Raw genomic sequence first — 16730 nt, 5'->3', positions numbered from 1 at the left:
TCTATCTATCTATCTATCTATCTATCTATCTATCTATCTATCTATCTATCTATCTATCTATCTATCTATCTATCTATCTATCTATCTATCTATTTTGTTTTTGTATAATGCCTTTATTTTGGGACAGGACCGTGAAGAGGGCGACAGGAAAGTAGTGGGTGAGAGAGAGAGAGATGGGGAAAGGATCAGGAAATTACCTGGAATCTGTGGCTTAGCCTTACTACTTTTTTCCTCTTTTTTTTCACAGACTCTGCCTGCACCTCCGCCTGCTCCTTCATCGTCGGCCGCGTCACGTTCGGACCGTGTGGTTAAAGAACAGAAGCCACCCTTGCCTCCGCAGGTTACAGGCGAAGACCCAGAGGCCTCCCGCATGTCCCACCCCGTCACACACACCCTGAAGGCCAGGCACTACGTCCGCAACAGCACCGTCATCATCGGAGACACGCCCAACATGATACGCAAGTGAGTGCTTTTAAAAATATATATATATATTAAAAAGAGAGGAGATGGGACATCACTACTGGTTGCTTGTACTTTATTGCCCGTCAGACATTTCGATCTTAACCTTCTTCACCGTTGGGCCCACTCCCTACCACACTCCATGACTGAGGTGCCCTTGAGCAAGACACCTAACCCCACACTGCTCCGGGCTGCAAACCACTACCCTGTAAATAACTAAGTCACGTTGAATAAAAATGTTATGTAAATATTCATGTTTTAAAACCACATTGAAGTAACGTAGTCACAGCTATCGTCATCTAAATGTTTTAGTCCATTATTGAGGACATGGCATTAATTTAAGTTATTTACAGCCAACCTTTTCGGATTTTCTCCTCAAGTATATATCCCGATGCTTGCTCACCCTGGCCAGGGGGGCCTGTTGTCCCAGCCTATTTGTCCTCATAAAAACAATATCTCTGACATTAACCTGTTAGCATATTATGTGAGAATGCATTTTGCACTCTCCACCAAAGGAACCATTCTAGGCTGTCGCCGTGATAAAACTTAATTAGATGTTGAAGGAAATTATTAAATAGACTTAAAAAACGTTTTATCTACACATGAAGTGTGAGTCATCAAGGATAACTGTAGCCGCCTAGGGTTAACAGCTTATTTTATAAAAAAACATAAATCTTGTTTTTTTATTTTTAGAAGTATTGGAATGGGCTTTATGGAAGCCTGTCTAATACTTTTTAACTCTGTAGGATTGATAAATCTCTGTCCTCAGAGAGAAAGACAGAGAGATCGATTCAATTAAATATTCAGAGATTTTGATAGAATTATTCAAAGAAAACTTCAGTCTGTGTTTGTTTACTTGGTTGTTTTTCTCTGCTATTCTACCCAGCAGCTTTTTTATTTATTTGTTATTCTGCATGCATGCTGTGTCTGCCCTCAGGAGCCACTTCAAATTGATGGCAGAGTTCTTCGGCGCGGCTTCAGCGCAGGCGTTTGCTGATGAGATCCTCAAGTGCTCGTCGGAGCAGAGGCAGAGGATGCTCAGGCAGTACTACAGCCAGCAGAATCCGGACCTGACCGAGGTCTTGACGCAGCTCTTTCCAGAGCCTGCATCAACAAAGCCTGTGAGCGGAATGCCAGCAGCTGCGACTGCCGCTGGTCCATCCTCCTCCACCACCACCTTGGCAGCTTCAAGACCAGCAACTGCTGCTCGTCGTTCCTTCTCCTCCACCACTTCTGCAGCTTTGAAACCAGTAACTATTACTGGTCGCTCTGCTACCTCCACTACCACCTCAACATCTACAGTTTTCAAACCATCAGTAGTTGGCTGTCATTCAACTTCCTCCTCCTCCACTTCCTCCTCCTCCTCCTCCTCAACATCTGCAGTTACAAAACCGTCAGCTGTTGCCTTTCGTTCCTCCACCCCCTCATCCTCTACTGCTTCCTCACCATTGATTGTTAACCACCCTCCTCCTTTGTCCTCCACCACTTCCCCCTCTTCTTCCTCTTTGTCCTCTTCATCCAAGCTGATAGCGAAGAAAGCCTTAAAGTTTGCACAAACTGAACATGCTCCCAAACGACACGTTTCTTTTGCTTCAGATGGCATGGAGGAAAGTAGTGCAGGGAAAAAGCGTAAAACACTAAGTCCCCCCTCAACTTCCACTAGGAAGTCTGGTCAGACTGATGCATTATCATCTGCTGCGGTGTCTGAGGAGGAGCGAAAAATCAACGTCCCCAGAAGAAGTCCCATCCAGAGTTCCCATCACGTGGAACCCAACGATGACCCTCCACCGTGTACTGAGACTAGGAGAAGTGATGCCGCTGCAGCATTCACTGAAGGGAACCAACGTGAGGATTTACAAGTTCCCTCTAAACGTCCATGGACAGACGCCCGGCAGAGGAAGAGCCCATCACCATCACCACCACACTCCAGCAGCAACTCCCTCCTCACAGATCTGCTAGGAGACACGTCCATATTGGACCATCTCTTCAAACCCAAACGCAAAAATGTCGATAGTACAAATACTGAGCGCCTTGGTCTGCTGCCACCATCTACCTCCTCGTGCTCCTCAAGCTCTCCCGGCGTCTCCCACCAGGTGGAGAGGAAGGCCAAGGGGAAGAGCAAAGACCTCTGGGATATCTTGAGCGAGGGCAATGAGGAGAGCATCAACAAACTGACTGATCTGACTCAGATTGAGAAGATGTGCTCTGTCAGCACCAGTCCTGTCAAGAGGGACAGCCAGGGAGGCACTGACTCCCCACTTTGGAGAAAGAATGAAAAGTTCCTTTGGAAGAAACAGGACTGATTTTTTTTATTTGGTTAGAGATGAAGAATGAAAAGTTCTTTTGGAAGTAACACGACTGTGTTTTTTATTCTAAGATCAAGAAACTCAAGTTCATTTAGAAGACAGAGGGCTGATTTTTATTTTAAGATCAAGAATGTAAAGTTCCTTCAGAAGACTGATTTTTCATTTGAAGATCGAGAATGTTAAGTTCCTTTAGAAGACAGAGGACTGATTTTTGTTCATCTTAATATCAAGAATGTAGAGTTGCCCCTTTTGTGAAAATGGTGACATTTCTTTTAAAAAGAGGCCTTCTGTTGTTAAGCTTAATTTAATTAGCAGCTGGCTTTACTTGAATTTATAGCTTTTTAAAATGGGATATTTATAATCAGTTTTTTATTACTTGACAATGTTACCATTTCACATTTTGGGTTACACCTTGTTACACTATGTGAGAAAATCGTATTGTATTGCACTGTGTAATTTGCACATGATCGCTTTTATTAAAAGAATGATTTTTTCATGCTCATCATCCATCGAGCTTTTGCTTTCTCATTAGACCCCCTGTACTTTTCCTCCTGCAACTGAATTTCATCAAGATTCAAATATGCACTCTAGTATAACAACTGCTCCTTTTCATTCCCTGGCCCGTCACAACCAGGCAAGCAAACAAGGCAGTTGTTTAGGGCCCCTACCTGAAACGGGCCTCCCTTGTTATGACTGGTTATGTACTTGGATTCAAATGACAGCAATGAAAACTATGTGAGTCTAGCAAAACTAGGGGTGGGCAATATATATTGTCTGAGATATCATCGTGAGCAGCACAGTGAAGTTTTTAAAATTAAGTTCCCAAAAATCAATAAAGTGCTGTGACAGAGGTCCTCCTCACCACCAGCCTTTAAAAGAAGTACACCATGCGAATTAAAAAGTTCACTGATGTCGCTATAGAAATCTCTTTAGCAGGGATCCTCCCCAGTAGTTTGAAGAGAAGGAAAGGGCCCCAAGTCTCCCTTTGCCTTGGGCCCCCAAATACCTTGCAATCTTCCCCTTGTTGAAATCGGTCATGAGAAAGTGTTTGCTTTGACAAATCACACTTGGCACCCTAAAGTACAAGGCAGCTTGGGATTCTTTGACTGTGTTGTCGTAGTGACAGATTCCTCATGCCATCTCTGAACTCAATCATGCTGGCTTATTTGTTTCATTTGTTTAGCTATTTGTATTTTCACATTTAAGTGTTCAGGCAGTGTGAAACATTTTGTAAGCAGTTAATCGTCATCATCACAGTATTTGGACACAACTTCCTGGGATAAGTGGTTAAGTGGCTATCCCTATTATGTGGAGTCGGAGTGGAAAAAGTTTCCCATCAGAATTAAAGTCATAGTATTTTTTTTGTTTATTATTATTTGCAGCATTACCATCGGCTTACCACGTGCCAGTTATTGACTAACTCCACTGCCATCCCCACATATCGTTCATGATTAAGCACTGAAAACACTGACATTTTTGTTGTGACTACAGCCAAACACATATAGGCACACATAGGCACATATCAAGAGTACAGACAAAATCATAAAGGCACATATTGACAATCGGCCTACATACAATGCAATTGAAGAGAGAGCCAGTTTGACCCTTTTGTCCCCTTCAGCTACCCTGCATATGGCACTTGCTGTCTCAGAACACTGATTGCCCTAAGACAGACTCCTATTCTCCGACCCAAATAGCTTCCTCTCATTGTCTTCCCCACTATATCACTTTGTTTTGTTGATTAAAAAAGTTCTTGCCCCATTAAGTAAATAGCACATTTTGTCAACAGTACATTCAGCACCTGTTGTTTCAGACCGCTGATTGCCCTGAAAATGAGACTCCCATTCTCCGACTAACCCTCCCCTGGATCTGGGCTGAGTCATGTTCAGACCCAAACAACTTCCTCTCATTGTCTTTCCCACGATATGACTTTGTTTTATTTTGATAAAAACGTCCTTGCCACGCCGTACTGCGTCACCGCTGTTTTGGTACAATGATGAGAAACACACTCCTTCAGAGGGCAAGTAAGGATTGCACAAACCAACGTTTCTGATGTCTGATGAGCAGCATTTAATGTGTAGCTTATTTCAGATAAATACATTAATTATTACAGAGAAACGCAACACAAAAGTCATATTTACTGTATAGAAAGGGAAAAAAACAACGCTCTGTTTATATTTTTTTACCCATATTGCTATTGGTTGCCCATTGGTTTGCAATTCTGTCTGAATATGTGACAAGGTCAGAAACAGGTGATTTATTGATGAAAATAGATTGTTTTTACTTTGTGCAAATCACCCATTTACAATATTGCCCAGTACCAGTTTAATTTGACTATATATGAGTTAAAAACTCTATTTCATAGTAGTATGATGTTGAGATGCTTTTTAAAAAGTCATGAAAAATGTAGCGTACATTATGTCTTGTATCTGCAAATCACTAAGTCTTGATCCCAGTCCTTTCTTTAACAAATTGGATGAGTTGTTGTTGCATCTTCTCTGAGTGGAGGTATTGAATTGGCAGCATCTGAACCAACCATCCCTGTGGAGAAAGTGTTATTATTATGACTATTATTTTAGTTGGGGTCAATATACATATACTATATCACAACTGTGGATAAAGCTTTGTCTATGGAATAAGCAGTTACATGGATAATAACATTGGCAGTATGTTCTGTTAGTCCATCTTTAAATGGGGAATATTTGGTATGCTGTACTAGAACATCCCAATCGCATGTTTCTCTGAGTGTACATTTTACATTTTTCCTAAACAAAAAACTTTTTTTTTTCTTACATACACACACACACACACACACACACACACACACACACACACACACACACACACACACACACACACACACACACACACACACACACACACACACACACACACACACACACACACACACACACACACACACACACGCGCCATTACCAGTGGAAGCCCTTCGTAAGTTATGCTTTTTTTTAAGCTTGGAGGAATGGGTTGTATCGCTGTAGCTTCAGACAACTTTTGCTTCCGACCTTTAGGGAAAGTGTAACTACTTAAGAGTAAGATGGATTTTCATTTGAAGTAGAGCCACACTTATCTGCCAGACGAGATGTCAGTCATGGCATGTCTGCAAGACTGTTGTTTAATTGAGTTGGGGTGTCATTTAAGACTTTTTTCCTGACACACAGGGCAAAACATCACTCAACGTTACTAACTCTGAGGTGTTACAAACAAACCATACATATTGCTGTGTTTATTGATCACTTAGCCTGTTGCATAAATATTGCTGTGTTAATTGAACAGTTGGAGAGGGGATCAACACTGAGATTTCAAACTTGCAGCGAGAGAGATAAAGTGGTTGCTTTGGTGGGTACAAGACGTATAAGGTGCTCATCAAGATTTGAAGGAGTTTTGAGTTGAGGAGAGAGAAGATATGAGACACTCTGATGTGAAATCGAAGTCCTTTATTGAGTTTACACAAAGTAGCTTCAGAGAGGGTTAAAGGCTTGCCCGATAGCCCCTGCTTTCTTGGAAATCAGCACAACTGGTAAGCTTAATGCAACCGCCATGAAAAATTCTCGAAAATTTTCCCTTTGGCCAACTTTCCTTTGCCACCAACAGACTACATGTGTTTGTAAAATGTCCGGAATTCTCCTTTAACTTTAGTGTCTCACATCCTCTCTCTTCTCACTTATGAGAGTGCCGTTGTACTCTCTAAGACATGAATTCACACAGCAATATTTACTGTGTAGCACAGCTCCGTGTCTTAGCTCCAGTGCCTCTAATTAACCCATTACCATTGACACTGTTACAAATTTGCTGTTACAAGCCAATAACCAAGACATTATATATTACTTAAGGCCCTGTGTAATGTCATAGAAGTGTAGACCATGACAGCGTAGGACACTGGTGGAACGGCGCGCAATGCATTATGGGATCAAATAGGATGGCAAGCAGGCACCATGAATGTGAAGGCGATGCTCCCAAAAGTCTTGTCTCCTGCCCTCAGGTAAGCTAGAGAACTCTTCACGAAGTCTTCAGGTGCAATGATAAGATGGTTAGGCTTCGTGTTGTTGGTCATTTGGGTCGATATCCCAAAAGGGGATAGTGCCTGCAAATAGTAAATGGTCTACTGGTAATACACAGTTAAAAAAAAAATATATATAGCCCTTTTCATCTTGTGAGACTAGAGGGAGATTAGGAATATGGGGCATATAGTAATATCAAAACACAACAAAAAGATAGCAAGAACACAAAAAGCAAAAGTCTTTGTCTCACCATGACCGTTCATACAGTTAAGGGGGGATGACTCAATTTCCTCATTCCAGCTCTACGTTGAGTATTCTTTCTGAAGTATTTTTCTTAACAATGGTAAAGATGTTGTCATGGTATATTGTGGCTCTCACCTGGATAATAATTCCTTTTTCTTTGTATTCAGCTTGAAGACCACAGGAGAATGTGTCAACACATGCCTGAGAGAAGGAGGTGAGAATTTTATTGATTTGAATCTCTGTTCATTTAAAGCATCATCACATTCAGACAGGGGTTTAATTTTTTACTGTGAATTTATTTTACATGACTAACTTTTGTTGCTGTATAGAGTGTGTATGTTGGAAAAGGTATAACCGCTATTCCAGATGAGACATTGAGTATGACCCCTTTCCCCCTGCAGAAAAAAATGTTAAATGTGAACTTATTAGGCGATTATTTAATTTCTAAAATGAATGTATTTACTTAAAGGTGCACTGTGTCGGATGTTGCCAGAGTATGTATTGCTATGCTATGCTGTTCACTGAAATTTGGCTGTCTACTGCCAAATTGTATCTTTTCATTAATATTAACTAAATAATGAACTAATATTTACTAGTATGATCAAAGTGAAATAAGTTTTTCTAGCTAAAAATGTACATTTCTGGAAATTCAAAATGGTGGGCCATGGAGAAGATCCCCCTTTTCATGTATGAAAATTGCAATTTTGAATACTTTTATGAATGAATACTTAGAATTTGATGGTGGTGGTAAATATTCATGAAAAGGTAACATTTGTGAATGGGCTGCATGGATTCTGGAAATAAACAACTAAAAATCTTACACAGTGCACCTTTAACATTTAGTGATTTATTTTGTACTAAACCTTTGCTCCATCCCTGGGAGAACAATTCTGCACATCTGATGAAAGAAATAATCATTGTTCATTGGCAGGTAAACATGTAGGCTACTTCGGAAATGTTTGTTGGAGTTGTGCAAAATGTTTCTAAGACAGGTTATAGCCATAGCTGCTGAAATGGCAATAAATGTAAACAATCAATCAATCAACAATGTAAAACAGGTTTCCTACCTGCATCATTGCTTTTGTATTGCAGTTTACCACCTCATCGACTCTCTGGACAGAAAATATAAAAATAAATAAGAATAAATTGTAAATAATAAAGAAATAGCGTTTCACCACAATTGAACGTTAAAAAAATATATTCTGACATCATACCTGCTCCAGACAGTCTGTGTCAAGAAACTTACAGGGAATCATTGTGGGCAACATGCCGACATTGTTAACTGTTGGAGAAAGTTAGGCACATGATTTATTTATCTTCATTAAATATACTGAAATCAAGTGTCATCTCAAATATAAACATACCTAAAACACCAATGTCCAGGTCTTCCAGGGCGTTCTCTATAGCTTCATATATATTATCCTTGCTGAAATCAGCTGCCAAAACTTTAACCGTTTTGCCAGTAGCGTTTTCTGTTAAAAAGTCAAAAGAAGGGGTACTTTACATGTGCACTAATTCCATGTCACCATTTTCCAATCGACGAAGTCACCATCTTACCTATTTCCTCTGCTGTTTTCTTCAGTTTGTTGATATTTCGGCTAATGATGACCACATTCATTCCATGTTGGGCTAACTGCATGATCGGAAAAAAACAAAACAAAACAAAAACAGGGTTTCAAGATGTTGAATTTTACACACACACACACACACACACACACACACACACACACACACACACACACACACACACACACACACACACACACACACACACACACACACACACACACACACACACACACACACACACACACACACACACACACACACACACACACACACACAGCTGAAGTGTTACCTGAAAGGCATATGCTCTGCCGAGTCCCTCAGATCCTCCAGTGACTACTATTAAAAAAAAGATACGGGATACAGATACTGAAATCACTTCTGCTGTTTGAAGGATAGCTGGCATAAGGGTTGTTAGGACAAACATGTACTGTATGAAACATTTTCAACAGGGATGCAGATCCACTGTTTTTCCATGCCAGTGAAATTTGAAAAAACACGTACATTTTTTTCAATAATTCAGGTTACTTTTGACTGAGGACAGTTCATGTCTTTCAGAAATGGGGTGTGGGGTGTGGGGCAGGGTATAGATCCCACCTCTTGAACCCCCCCCCCCCCCCCCTTTCATCCATCTTGTCATCGATCTGCACCCTTGATTTTCAACAGCTATGAGATTTCATGGCATTACATGATATTATATCTGTTTTTTATGCTAGTGATTTGCAAAAGATGACATAATCACCATCAATCAGCATGCAGGGGAAAATACTCAGGAACCAATGAACAGCTGCTGTATTGGTCTAATTGTGATTGGTCCAATGTTAATCAATCAATTTTGTATCAAAACAAAGTATTTTGTATCGCACATCATCATACTTGGTCATCATTGATTGGAAAAAAATACAAAAGAGACTTAAAAGATTAATGATAGGTGGTGTTAAACTGAAATTGCTGTATGCTGTATTGTGAGGTGTTTGTTAGTTCGTATAACAAATCGTGTTAATGTTTCACTTTGGCAGACACTGTTGTGCGACACTTATTCCATATTTACTTGTACACCAAGTGCTTGTACTTGTACACCAAGACACTCTGCACCATTGTTGAGGGGACGTGATGTTCTGATGCTGTTTGTGTAGTTCAGGTAGTTAGAGCCACCTATATGCCCAAACACCAGGATCATGAAAAGTACTGGATCATGAGGAGCTCTACATTTTTATATTTTATAAAATGATAAAATCACACAGGACACAGCTTTAACTCGAGATGCTTGGATTTGTTTTGTTTTGTGTGTACCAGCTGCTAGCTTTTTTTGTCTTGCAATAGTTAAATTTCAAAACAATCAAAAATAATGTGGGTGCAGTTGCTAATATAATTCAGTATTGGCATAGGCATAGCAGGCCTTAATTCAGTTTGCACTTTGTGTTCATTACATCAGGTGGTCTTAATCATTGCCGAATGAATTGTTTGTGGAAGCTTTTGTGACTGCATTAATTTGGCCACCTTTTGAGCTCAACAATTGTCTTCCACAATCAAAACTGTTCATGCACATCATCTAATCACCTCATTCAAAAGCAGTTTTGTGCTGAAAGTTCTGACAGCTTTATTTGTCTACATTGAAGAAATAAGAGAAAGAAAACTACAAATAATGTGAGGCAAAACAAAAGACAAATAAAAGAAAGAAAACTGCAAATGTGAGGCAAAATGGGAATGCTGGGTCATTTCACGTGAAATCAGACACTTTGGGACCCGACCGACCCGGATTTCAATCATACTTGGTGTGCCTTTTCAGTAGCAAGGTAGCACCCCAGAACTGCATTGGTTTGAATCCGACACTAATATTAAGGGAGAAACAGACTAGGAAAGGTTCACATGTGAGGGTAGGACACTATACATTCAGCCTTGAATATATCAGTCAGTGTTAGTCACAAAAAGATGCCTGTGGTGTTGTTTGAAAGCTCTTTTCTGGCTCTACATATTACACAATCACCTTGGAATACAACTACTCTCAGAATATGAATTATGATAAATTGAAAAATAAAAAATTGAATATCTAAAAAACTTATATTTTAAAATGGCCAGTTCCTTGTCCAAACGTAGCCGGCAATGTCATGAGCAGCACCTAAAATGCTGGTGTTCGGTTTTTTTATTCATTTCAGAGAGAATTTGACTCACAAATATGGCATCATACAGACCACTTACTAATAATATGGTAATACCATAGTAGCATCACATGACAAAACAAAAACAAAACAAAAATGGTCAGTGTCCATGGTCCCAGGTTTCAGAAACTAAGGCAGATGTCAATTTATACACACCAAATGATGATATGTGAATGTTTGAACATTCCTTCTCTGTGTACCTGTGCCATCTTCCCTTTACCATACTTTAAGGAGATAATCAATGGCTACACTCTCATTTTGTACTCTACCAGTGCATTTGAAGCAGCAGCTGTGTCTTTTGTAGATAATGTATAAGTACGTCCCATTGCAGTTACAGGTTCCACTACCAGAAGCACATCCTGATGATCCATGACAAGTCTATCTGGTCTGAAGGGAAAAGTGAAGGATGGAGATGGCCCATGAGGATGCAGGAAGTTCAGTTTCACCTCTCCAGTGCTCGGCATATATTCCTCAGCACATGCTAGCCACCAGTTGCCATCATATACAGCTACAACATACCCTTTGATGCTTGAAAATGTAATACATTCCTTTACTGAGCTCACTCTTTCAACTCTGCCTTCTCTGAATGCTGAAAATGGCCTAACTTCCACTGTGTCCATTGACAATGGGCAGAAGCTGTGTAGTTTTTGAGTACCTGGAATAGTTCTTGCAGATTCAAACCTTTTCAACAGGTTCATCTCTGGTACATCTCTGTTGTGGCAAACTGGCAATGGATGTTCTTGACATTATCCTTGACTGACTCCCTTGAACCAGGAACGTTTTTAAAACTATAGTTTTGTAATTCAAGATGCTATTCAATCATTTCACTGGAACAACCAGTGCAGGCCACAATCCATCCATTTGTATGCTACTACCAAGATCAGTTGAACTGGGAAAAAAATCTGTTTTGTTGTATTTCAGACTGCAACATTCATGATACAATTGCTGTACATCTGTTTCAGAAGCTCCTAATTGAGTTCCTCAGTGACACTTCATCAATGACAGAACGTCCAAAGAAGATCCTATATTTTTTCTGATTGCTGTGCTGTACAATATAAGAACCTTAAAAACACAACAAATTTGTGCCACCACGAGGCAGATTTTCACATACCTGCAGAGTGGCACTTTTTTGCCACATCACATGGCAAAGGTCCATGTGATGGCGTTGGAGGGACAGTTAAATGGCTTGCTGCACGAGCAAGTCTGCAACGTCCTATTGACAATTAAATTGTAACGCCATACCAACTGTTTGAATTTGTCAAGGATAATGTCAAGAACATCCATTGCCAGTTTGCCACAACAGAGATGTACCATCATGAAGCTGAGAACCTGTTGAAAGGGTTTGAATCTGCAAGAACTATTCCAGGTACTCAAAAACTACACAGCTTCTGCCCATTGTCAATGGACACAGTGGAAGTTTTCATTTTCAGCATTCAGAGAAGGCAGAGTTGAAAGAGTGAGCCCAGTAAAGGAATGTGTTACATTTTCAAGCATCAAAGGGTATGTTGTAGCTGTATATGATGGCAACTGGTGGCTAGCATGTGCTGAGGAATGTGCCGAGCACTGGAGAGGTGAAACTGAACTTCCTGCATCCTCATGGGCCATCTCCATCCTTCACTTTTCCCTTCAGACCAGATAGACTTGTCATGGATCATCAGGATGTGCTTCTGGTAGTGGAACCTGTAACTGCAACGGGACGTACTTATACATTATCTACAAAAGACACAGCTGCTGCTTCAAATGCACTGGTAGAGTACAAAATGAGAGTGTAGCCATTGATTATCTCCTTAAAGTATGGTAAAGGGAAGATGGCACAGGTACACAGAGAAGGAATGTTCAAACATTCACATATCATCATTTGGTGTGTATAAATTGACATCTGCCTTAGTTTCTGAAACCTGGGACCATGGACACTGACCATTTTTGTTTTGTTTTTGTTTTGTCATGTGATTCTACTATGGTATTACCATATAATTAGTAAGTGGTCTGTATGATGCCATATTTGTGAGTCAAATTCTCTCTGAAATGAATAACAAACCGAACACCAGCATTTTAGGTGCTGCTCATGACATTGCCGGCTACGTTTGGACAAGGAACTGGCCATTTTAAAATATAAGTTTTTTAGATATTCAATTTTTTATTTTTCAATTTATCATAATTCATATTCTGAGAGTAGTTGTATTCCAAGGTGATTGTGTAATATGTAGAGCCAGAAAAGAGCTTTCAAACAACACCACAGGCATCTTTTTGTGACTAACACTGACTGATATATTCAAGGCTGAATGTATAGTGTCCTACCCTCACATGTGAACCTTTCCTAGTCTGTTTCTCCCTTAATATTAGTGTCAGATTCAAACCAATGCAGTTCTGGGGTGCTACCTTGCTACTGAAAAGGCACACCAAGTATGATTGAAATCCGGGTCGGTCGGGTCCCAAAGTGTCTGATTTCACGTGAAATGACCCTGCTTCCAGAATAGTGCATGTAGAAATGTATAAAAAAAAATACAGATTTTAATTGAGAGAGAGTGACTACTAATCTGGTTGCGTAAGTGTTGAAAGTGACTAAGATGCTGCCCTGAGGTTACTTTTAATTAGCACTCATATAAACAGAGTCTCATCTGTAGTCAGAAACAGGCCACGAGCACTGGCCCTCTAGGCGGAGTTTTTTCCCCCCAGGATACTCCTTGGGCTTTCAACTCATTGGACGCTAGCCATTTTAGAATCATACAACCCAACAGTGGCAGAGCATTTTGGGTGTTTTTTCAACACTCCCAGAAAATGTTAATTCTATGCCTTTGTCAACACCACACAATAAAAAAACTGAATTGACATGCTTAAGCGTCATTGGTACTGAATGTGAACATCGGAAAATACACAGTTAAGCGTCATTGGCATCAAATGAGTTAAGTCTCCATCCAGAGAGGACAGTTTGAGAGTGTGACAGGAAATGAGTGGGTGAGAGAGGGGGAGGGATTGGGAAACAACCTCAGAACGAAATCGAACCCGGGTCCCATGCGCAAGAGCATAGTGCCTTAGCTGTTTGAGTCATGGCCAAGGCAGAGTTTTAGAGAAAGGATCACGTCTGATCTTTAACAACGAATTATAAATGTTGCCTTCATCTAAGAAGTGTGCTTAGTGAGGCATAGACCAAATCACATTTGTGCCAAACGGAGGTAACACATCATCCCTTAAGAATTTCATAGGAAAAGAGATTGCCACGGTTGGCTTCCTTTTTCAATAAATATTACCACTATTGCCATATCCATTTTGTAGAAAATGTCATCCAGTGTGAGAAAGAGCCCCAAGCATGGCTCCAAAATCCAAATATTCAAAACCAACTTAGGGAAGACACAGTCAGGCTTATATGTTGTCGAACATATACAACATAGTGGCACATTGTATTGTTTTTTTTAGTGATTCATTATTACTTTTAGTGACAACCTAAACAATTACTTTTTTTATTGTTTTCTGTCCATCTGTACTTCCCAATGTGCTCTTGTACAGTCCAAGACTAAGTGTTCTTTCCACTATCCTAACTCCTGTCCTCGCTTGTGCTTGTGACCTCGTAATGGTGTCACAAGACGTCATTGATGACAGAAGCTTAATTCAATGTCTTGCAAAAGCGCAATTCAAAGGTCATTTTTTTCTTATTTGCAATTGGGATGTTGAATGGGGAAAAGTCCCCCACAAGTTGTTGTGGCTAGGCTGATAGGGGAGAAACTTAATTTTCAACGGAGGCGGGACATCAGCGATGCGTGAGGCCACAAGCACAGGTCGAGGACAGCAGTTAGGACAATGGAATGTACCCTTAGTTCAAAAAGGTTCGAGCACAAAACCAGGCTAAGTCCAAAAGCATTTTGTCAGTGTGTAAATCAGTGTCGGTATGTGTGTGTTTCAACGAAAATGAGGAATGATCATAAAACCGGTATGAACGTTTGAAGGACGCACAGATGCAGTGCACCTGAATATAAAGCAGTATGTGATTGATCATGCTCCAATCTAGCATATTATATGGTCAATGTTATAAACACAATAATGATGAGACTTACCTGTGAAGGTGAGAGTTAAAGGTGCACTGTGTAATATTTTTAGCAGTTTCTTTCCAGAATGCATGCTGCCCATTCACAAATGTTACCTTTTACACAAATACCACCACCATCAGATTTTAAGTATTTATTATGACGGGAAAGTTTATTGCTTATAGGCTATATTACTAGTTTATTGCTTAGTAAATATTTATGAAAAGATCACATTTGGCAATAGGCAGCACAGTTTCAATGAGCAGCATAGTTCGCAATACCTACTCTGGCCACCATCCTACACAGTGCACCTTTACATAAAAGAACATAGTATTTTGTACCCATATTGCGCTGGCAAGACCAGTGAATCAGACCGAGACAAGTCTAAGTCCAACTATTAGCAAGTATGAGACCAGTCCCAAGACCATAGAAAGAGAGTCTTGAGTCTGGAGTCAAGTTTGAGACAGGAGTCTAGTAGTCGTGTACTAGTCCTTTCTGTTTGAGTGAGTCCAACTACTTATTGAGTCCGAGACCAGTTCAAGACGCCAATTGAGTCCGAGACCAGATTCGAGCATTCCAGCTATCTGTTGGTGTGAGTCCAGCTAGAGAGTCCAGACTGAGACCATCGTCCTGAGTCTGGGCTCGAGTCCGAGACCAGGCTAGAGTACTACAGCCCTGTCTGTCAGTGTGCCTGTTGACCTTTGATACAGCTGATCTTATTCAGACTGCAGACGTGATGGTGGGAAATGCCTGGGTGGAACCTCTTCCTCAATAGCTTTTCACACGCTGTGCTAGGACATGTGTCCGTTTTGTTTTTATTTAACGAAAGTGAGCTGTGTTACGCACCATTTCAATTTCTAGTGACATGATATCATTTCAATATTGTCCCACATTTTAATGTTTCTTTGGGGTCTAAAGCAAGCTAGCAAAGCTATACAGTCGTCTTGTGATAAATACCATGTAATTAATGTAATCTGGCAGGTTGAGCATGCATCTTTTTAAAACAAACAAACAAACAAAAAAACTTTGATTAATTCAATACATCAGATAGTAATTTCCCTTTATGACAGGTAGACATCTTTTTAAATTATTATTCTGGAATTGTATGTATTTTTATATATATTGTATTGTATATTTATATATATTGTAATAAGTCAGGACTGTTTCATTAATGCAATATTACAATAGTAGCAGTGCAGCAGCAACAAACATTACATGAGTTTTTCAGGACTTTTTCCAGCATTAACAGTACAAAGGTGAAGGGTGATGTGAATGTTGAGTTATTTTTATCTGATGTCTAGTGAGCACATTGTCAGTTATTCATTCATGCATAAAATTGCTCTTTTTGTGCATATCCCGTTGGGAGATTTGTCTTCATTCACCAAGACAGTAGATCATGGATTGTGTGCTGCACATGACTTGAAAGCTTTTCTGTAAATTATTTAGACACAGGCTCAGATATTTTTTATTATGGTGTGCTCAACCACAGACCACTGTAAAACATTTTCCCTTTAACTTTTTTTTTTTTCAATACAGAGATGTGATGAGAGAGTTGAATGAATGCAACAAGTAAACTCACCAGCCCACTGTCCCATTGAGGTGAAAAAATCCTCAGGCAAAGGATACCAAAACTTAGGAAACAAAACCTTCAGAAGGGACACCGTTTTAAGAATGAAAGAAAGCACAACACCAGCCCCAATCACAACGAAGAAGGCCTCTAAAACTTCCATGGTGAAAGTTTGCTTCTAGGTACTTCTACAGTACTGCCTGGCCTTTTTAATTGCTGCTGCTACTGAGTCAGTGTGGTCTGAGCAGACCTTTTCTCTACCAGCATGGTAAGTGATAGGTCCTTTAGCCAATCAGAGAAATTCCTAAACAAACTCTCTCCAGTAAAGACAGCAACCTCCAGCTAGTTTTATAGCCTATCCTGTGGAACAAGAAGCACAAGATTCTTTC

At 40.1% G+C, this 16730-nt stretch overlaps 2 protein-coding genes across 2 annotated transcripts in view; one reads left to right on the top strand and one right to left on the bottom strand.

The window, feature by feature from the left end:
- The window catches only part of ercc6l2 (excision repair cross-complementation group 6-like 2), a 37612-nt gene extending 34342 nt beyond the window's left edge, over positions 1-3270 (top strand). Inside the window, exons 18-19 of the mRNA XM_063187690.1 lie at positions 248-462; positions 1397-3270. Coding sequence (XP_063043760.1) covers positions 248-462; positions 1397-2762 — 1581 coding nt within the window. The 3' untranslated portion in view covers positions 2763-3270. The remainder of the gene's footprint in view (positions 1-247; positions 463-1396) is intronic.
- Positions 3271-4811: 1541 nt separating this feature from the next.
- Positions 4812-16546, bottom strand: hsd17b3 (hydroxysteroid (17-beta) dehydrogenase 3). Its single transcript, XM_063187028.1, has 11 exons — positions 16354-16546; positions 8889-8935; positions 8588-8663; positions 8395-8502; positions 8245-8312; positions 8098-8142; positions 7894-7928; positions 7344-7425; positions 7166-7231; positions 6721-6870; positions 4812-5306 (listed from the first exon to the last, which is right to left on the bottom strand). The coding sequence occupies exons 1-11, from the start codon at positions 16502-16504 to the stop codon at positions 5205-5207; spliced, it is 930 nt and encodes a 309-aa protein (XP_063043098.1). The 5' UTR covers positions 16505-16546; the 3' UTR covers positions 4812-5204.
- Positions 16547-16730: the final 184 nt, after the last annotated feature.

Source organism: Engraulis encrasicolus, chromosome 21 (assembly GCF_034702125.1).
Source record: "Engraulis encrasicolus isolate BLACKSEA-1 chromosome 21, IST_EnEncr_1.0, whole genome shotgun sequence".
NCBI lineage: Eukaryota > Metazoa > Chordata > Actinopteri > Clupeiformes > Engraulidae > Engraulis > Engraulis encrasicolus.
Note: the sequence above shows the minus strand (reverse complement) of the source record. Positions and strands in the feature narration are given on the sequence as shown.

What these genes read in the sequence shown, in the direction of transcription:
- hsd17b3 (XM_063187028.1), bottom strand. Translation starts at nt 16,504, where the DNA reads ATGGAAGTTTTAGAGGCCTTCTTCGTTGTGATTGGGGCTGGTGTTGTG. An exon ending in CTCAATGGGACAGTGGGCTG is followed by an intron (nt 8,936 to 16,353) that starts GTGAGTTTACTT and finishes TTTTTTTAATAG; the next exon opens with TAGTCACTGGAGGATCTGAG. An exon ending in ATACAAAAGCAATGATGCAG is followed by an intron (nt 7,929 to 8,097) that starts GTAGGAAACCTG and finishes TTCTTTCATCAG; the next exon opens with ATGTGCAGAATTGTTCTCCC.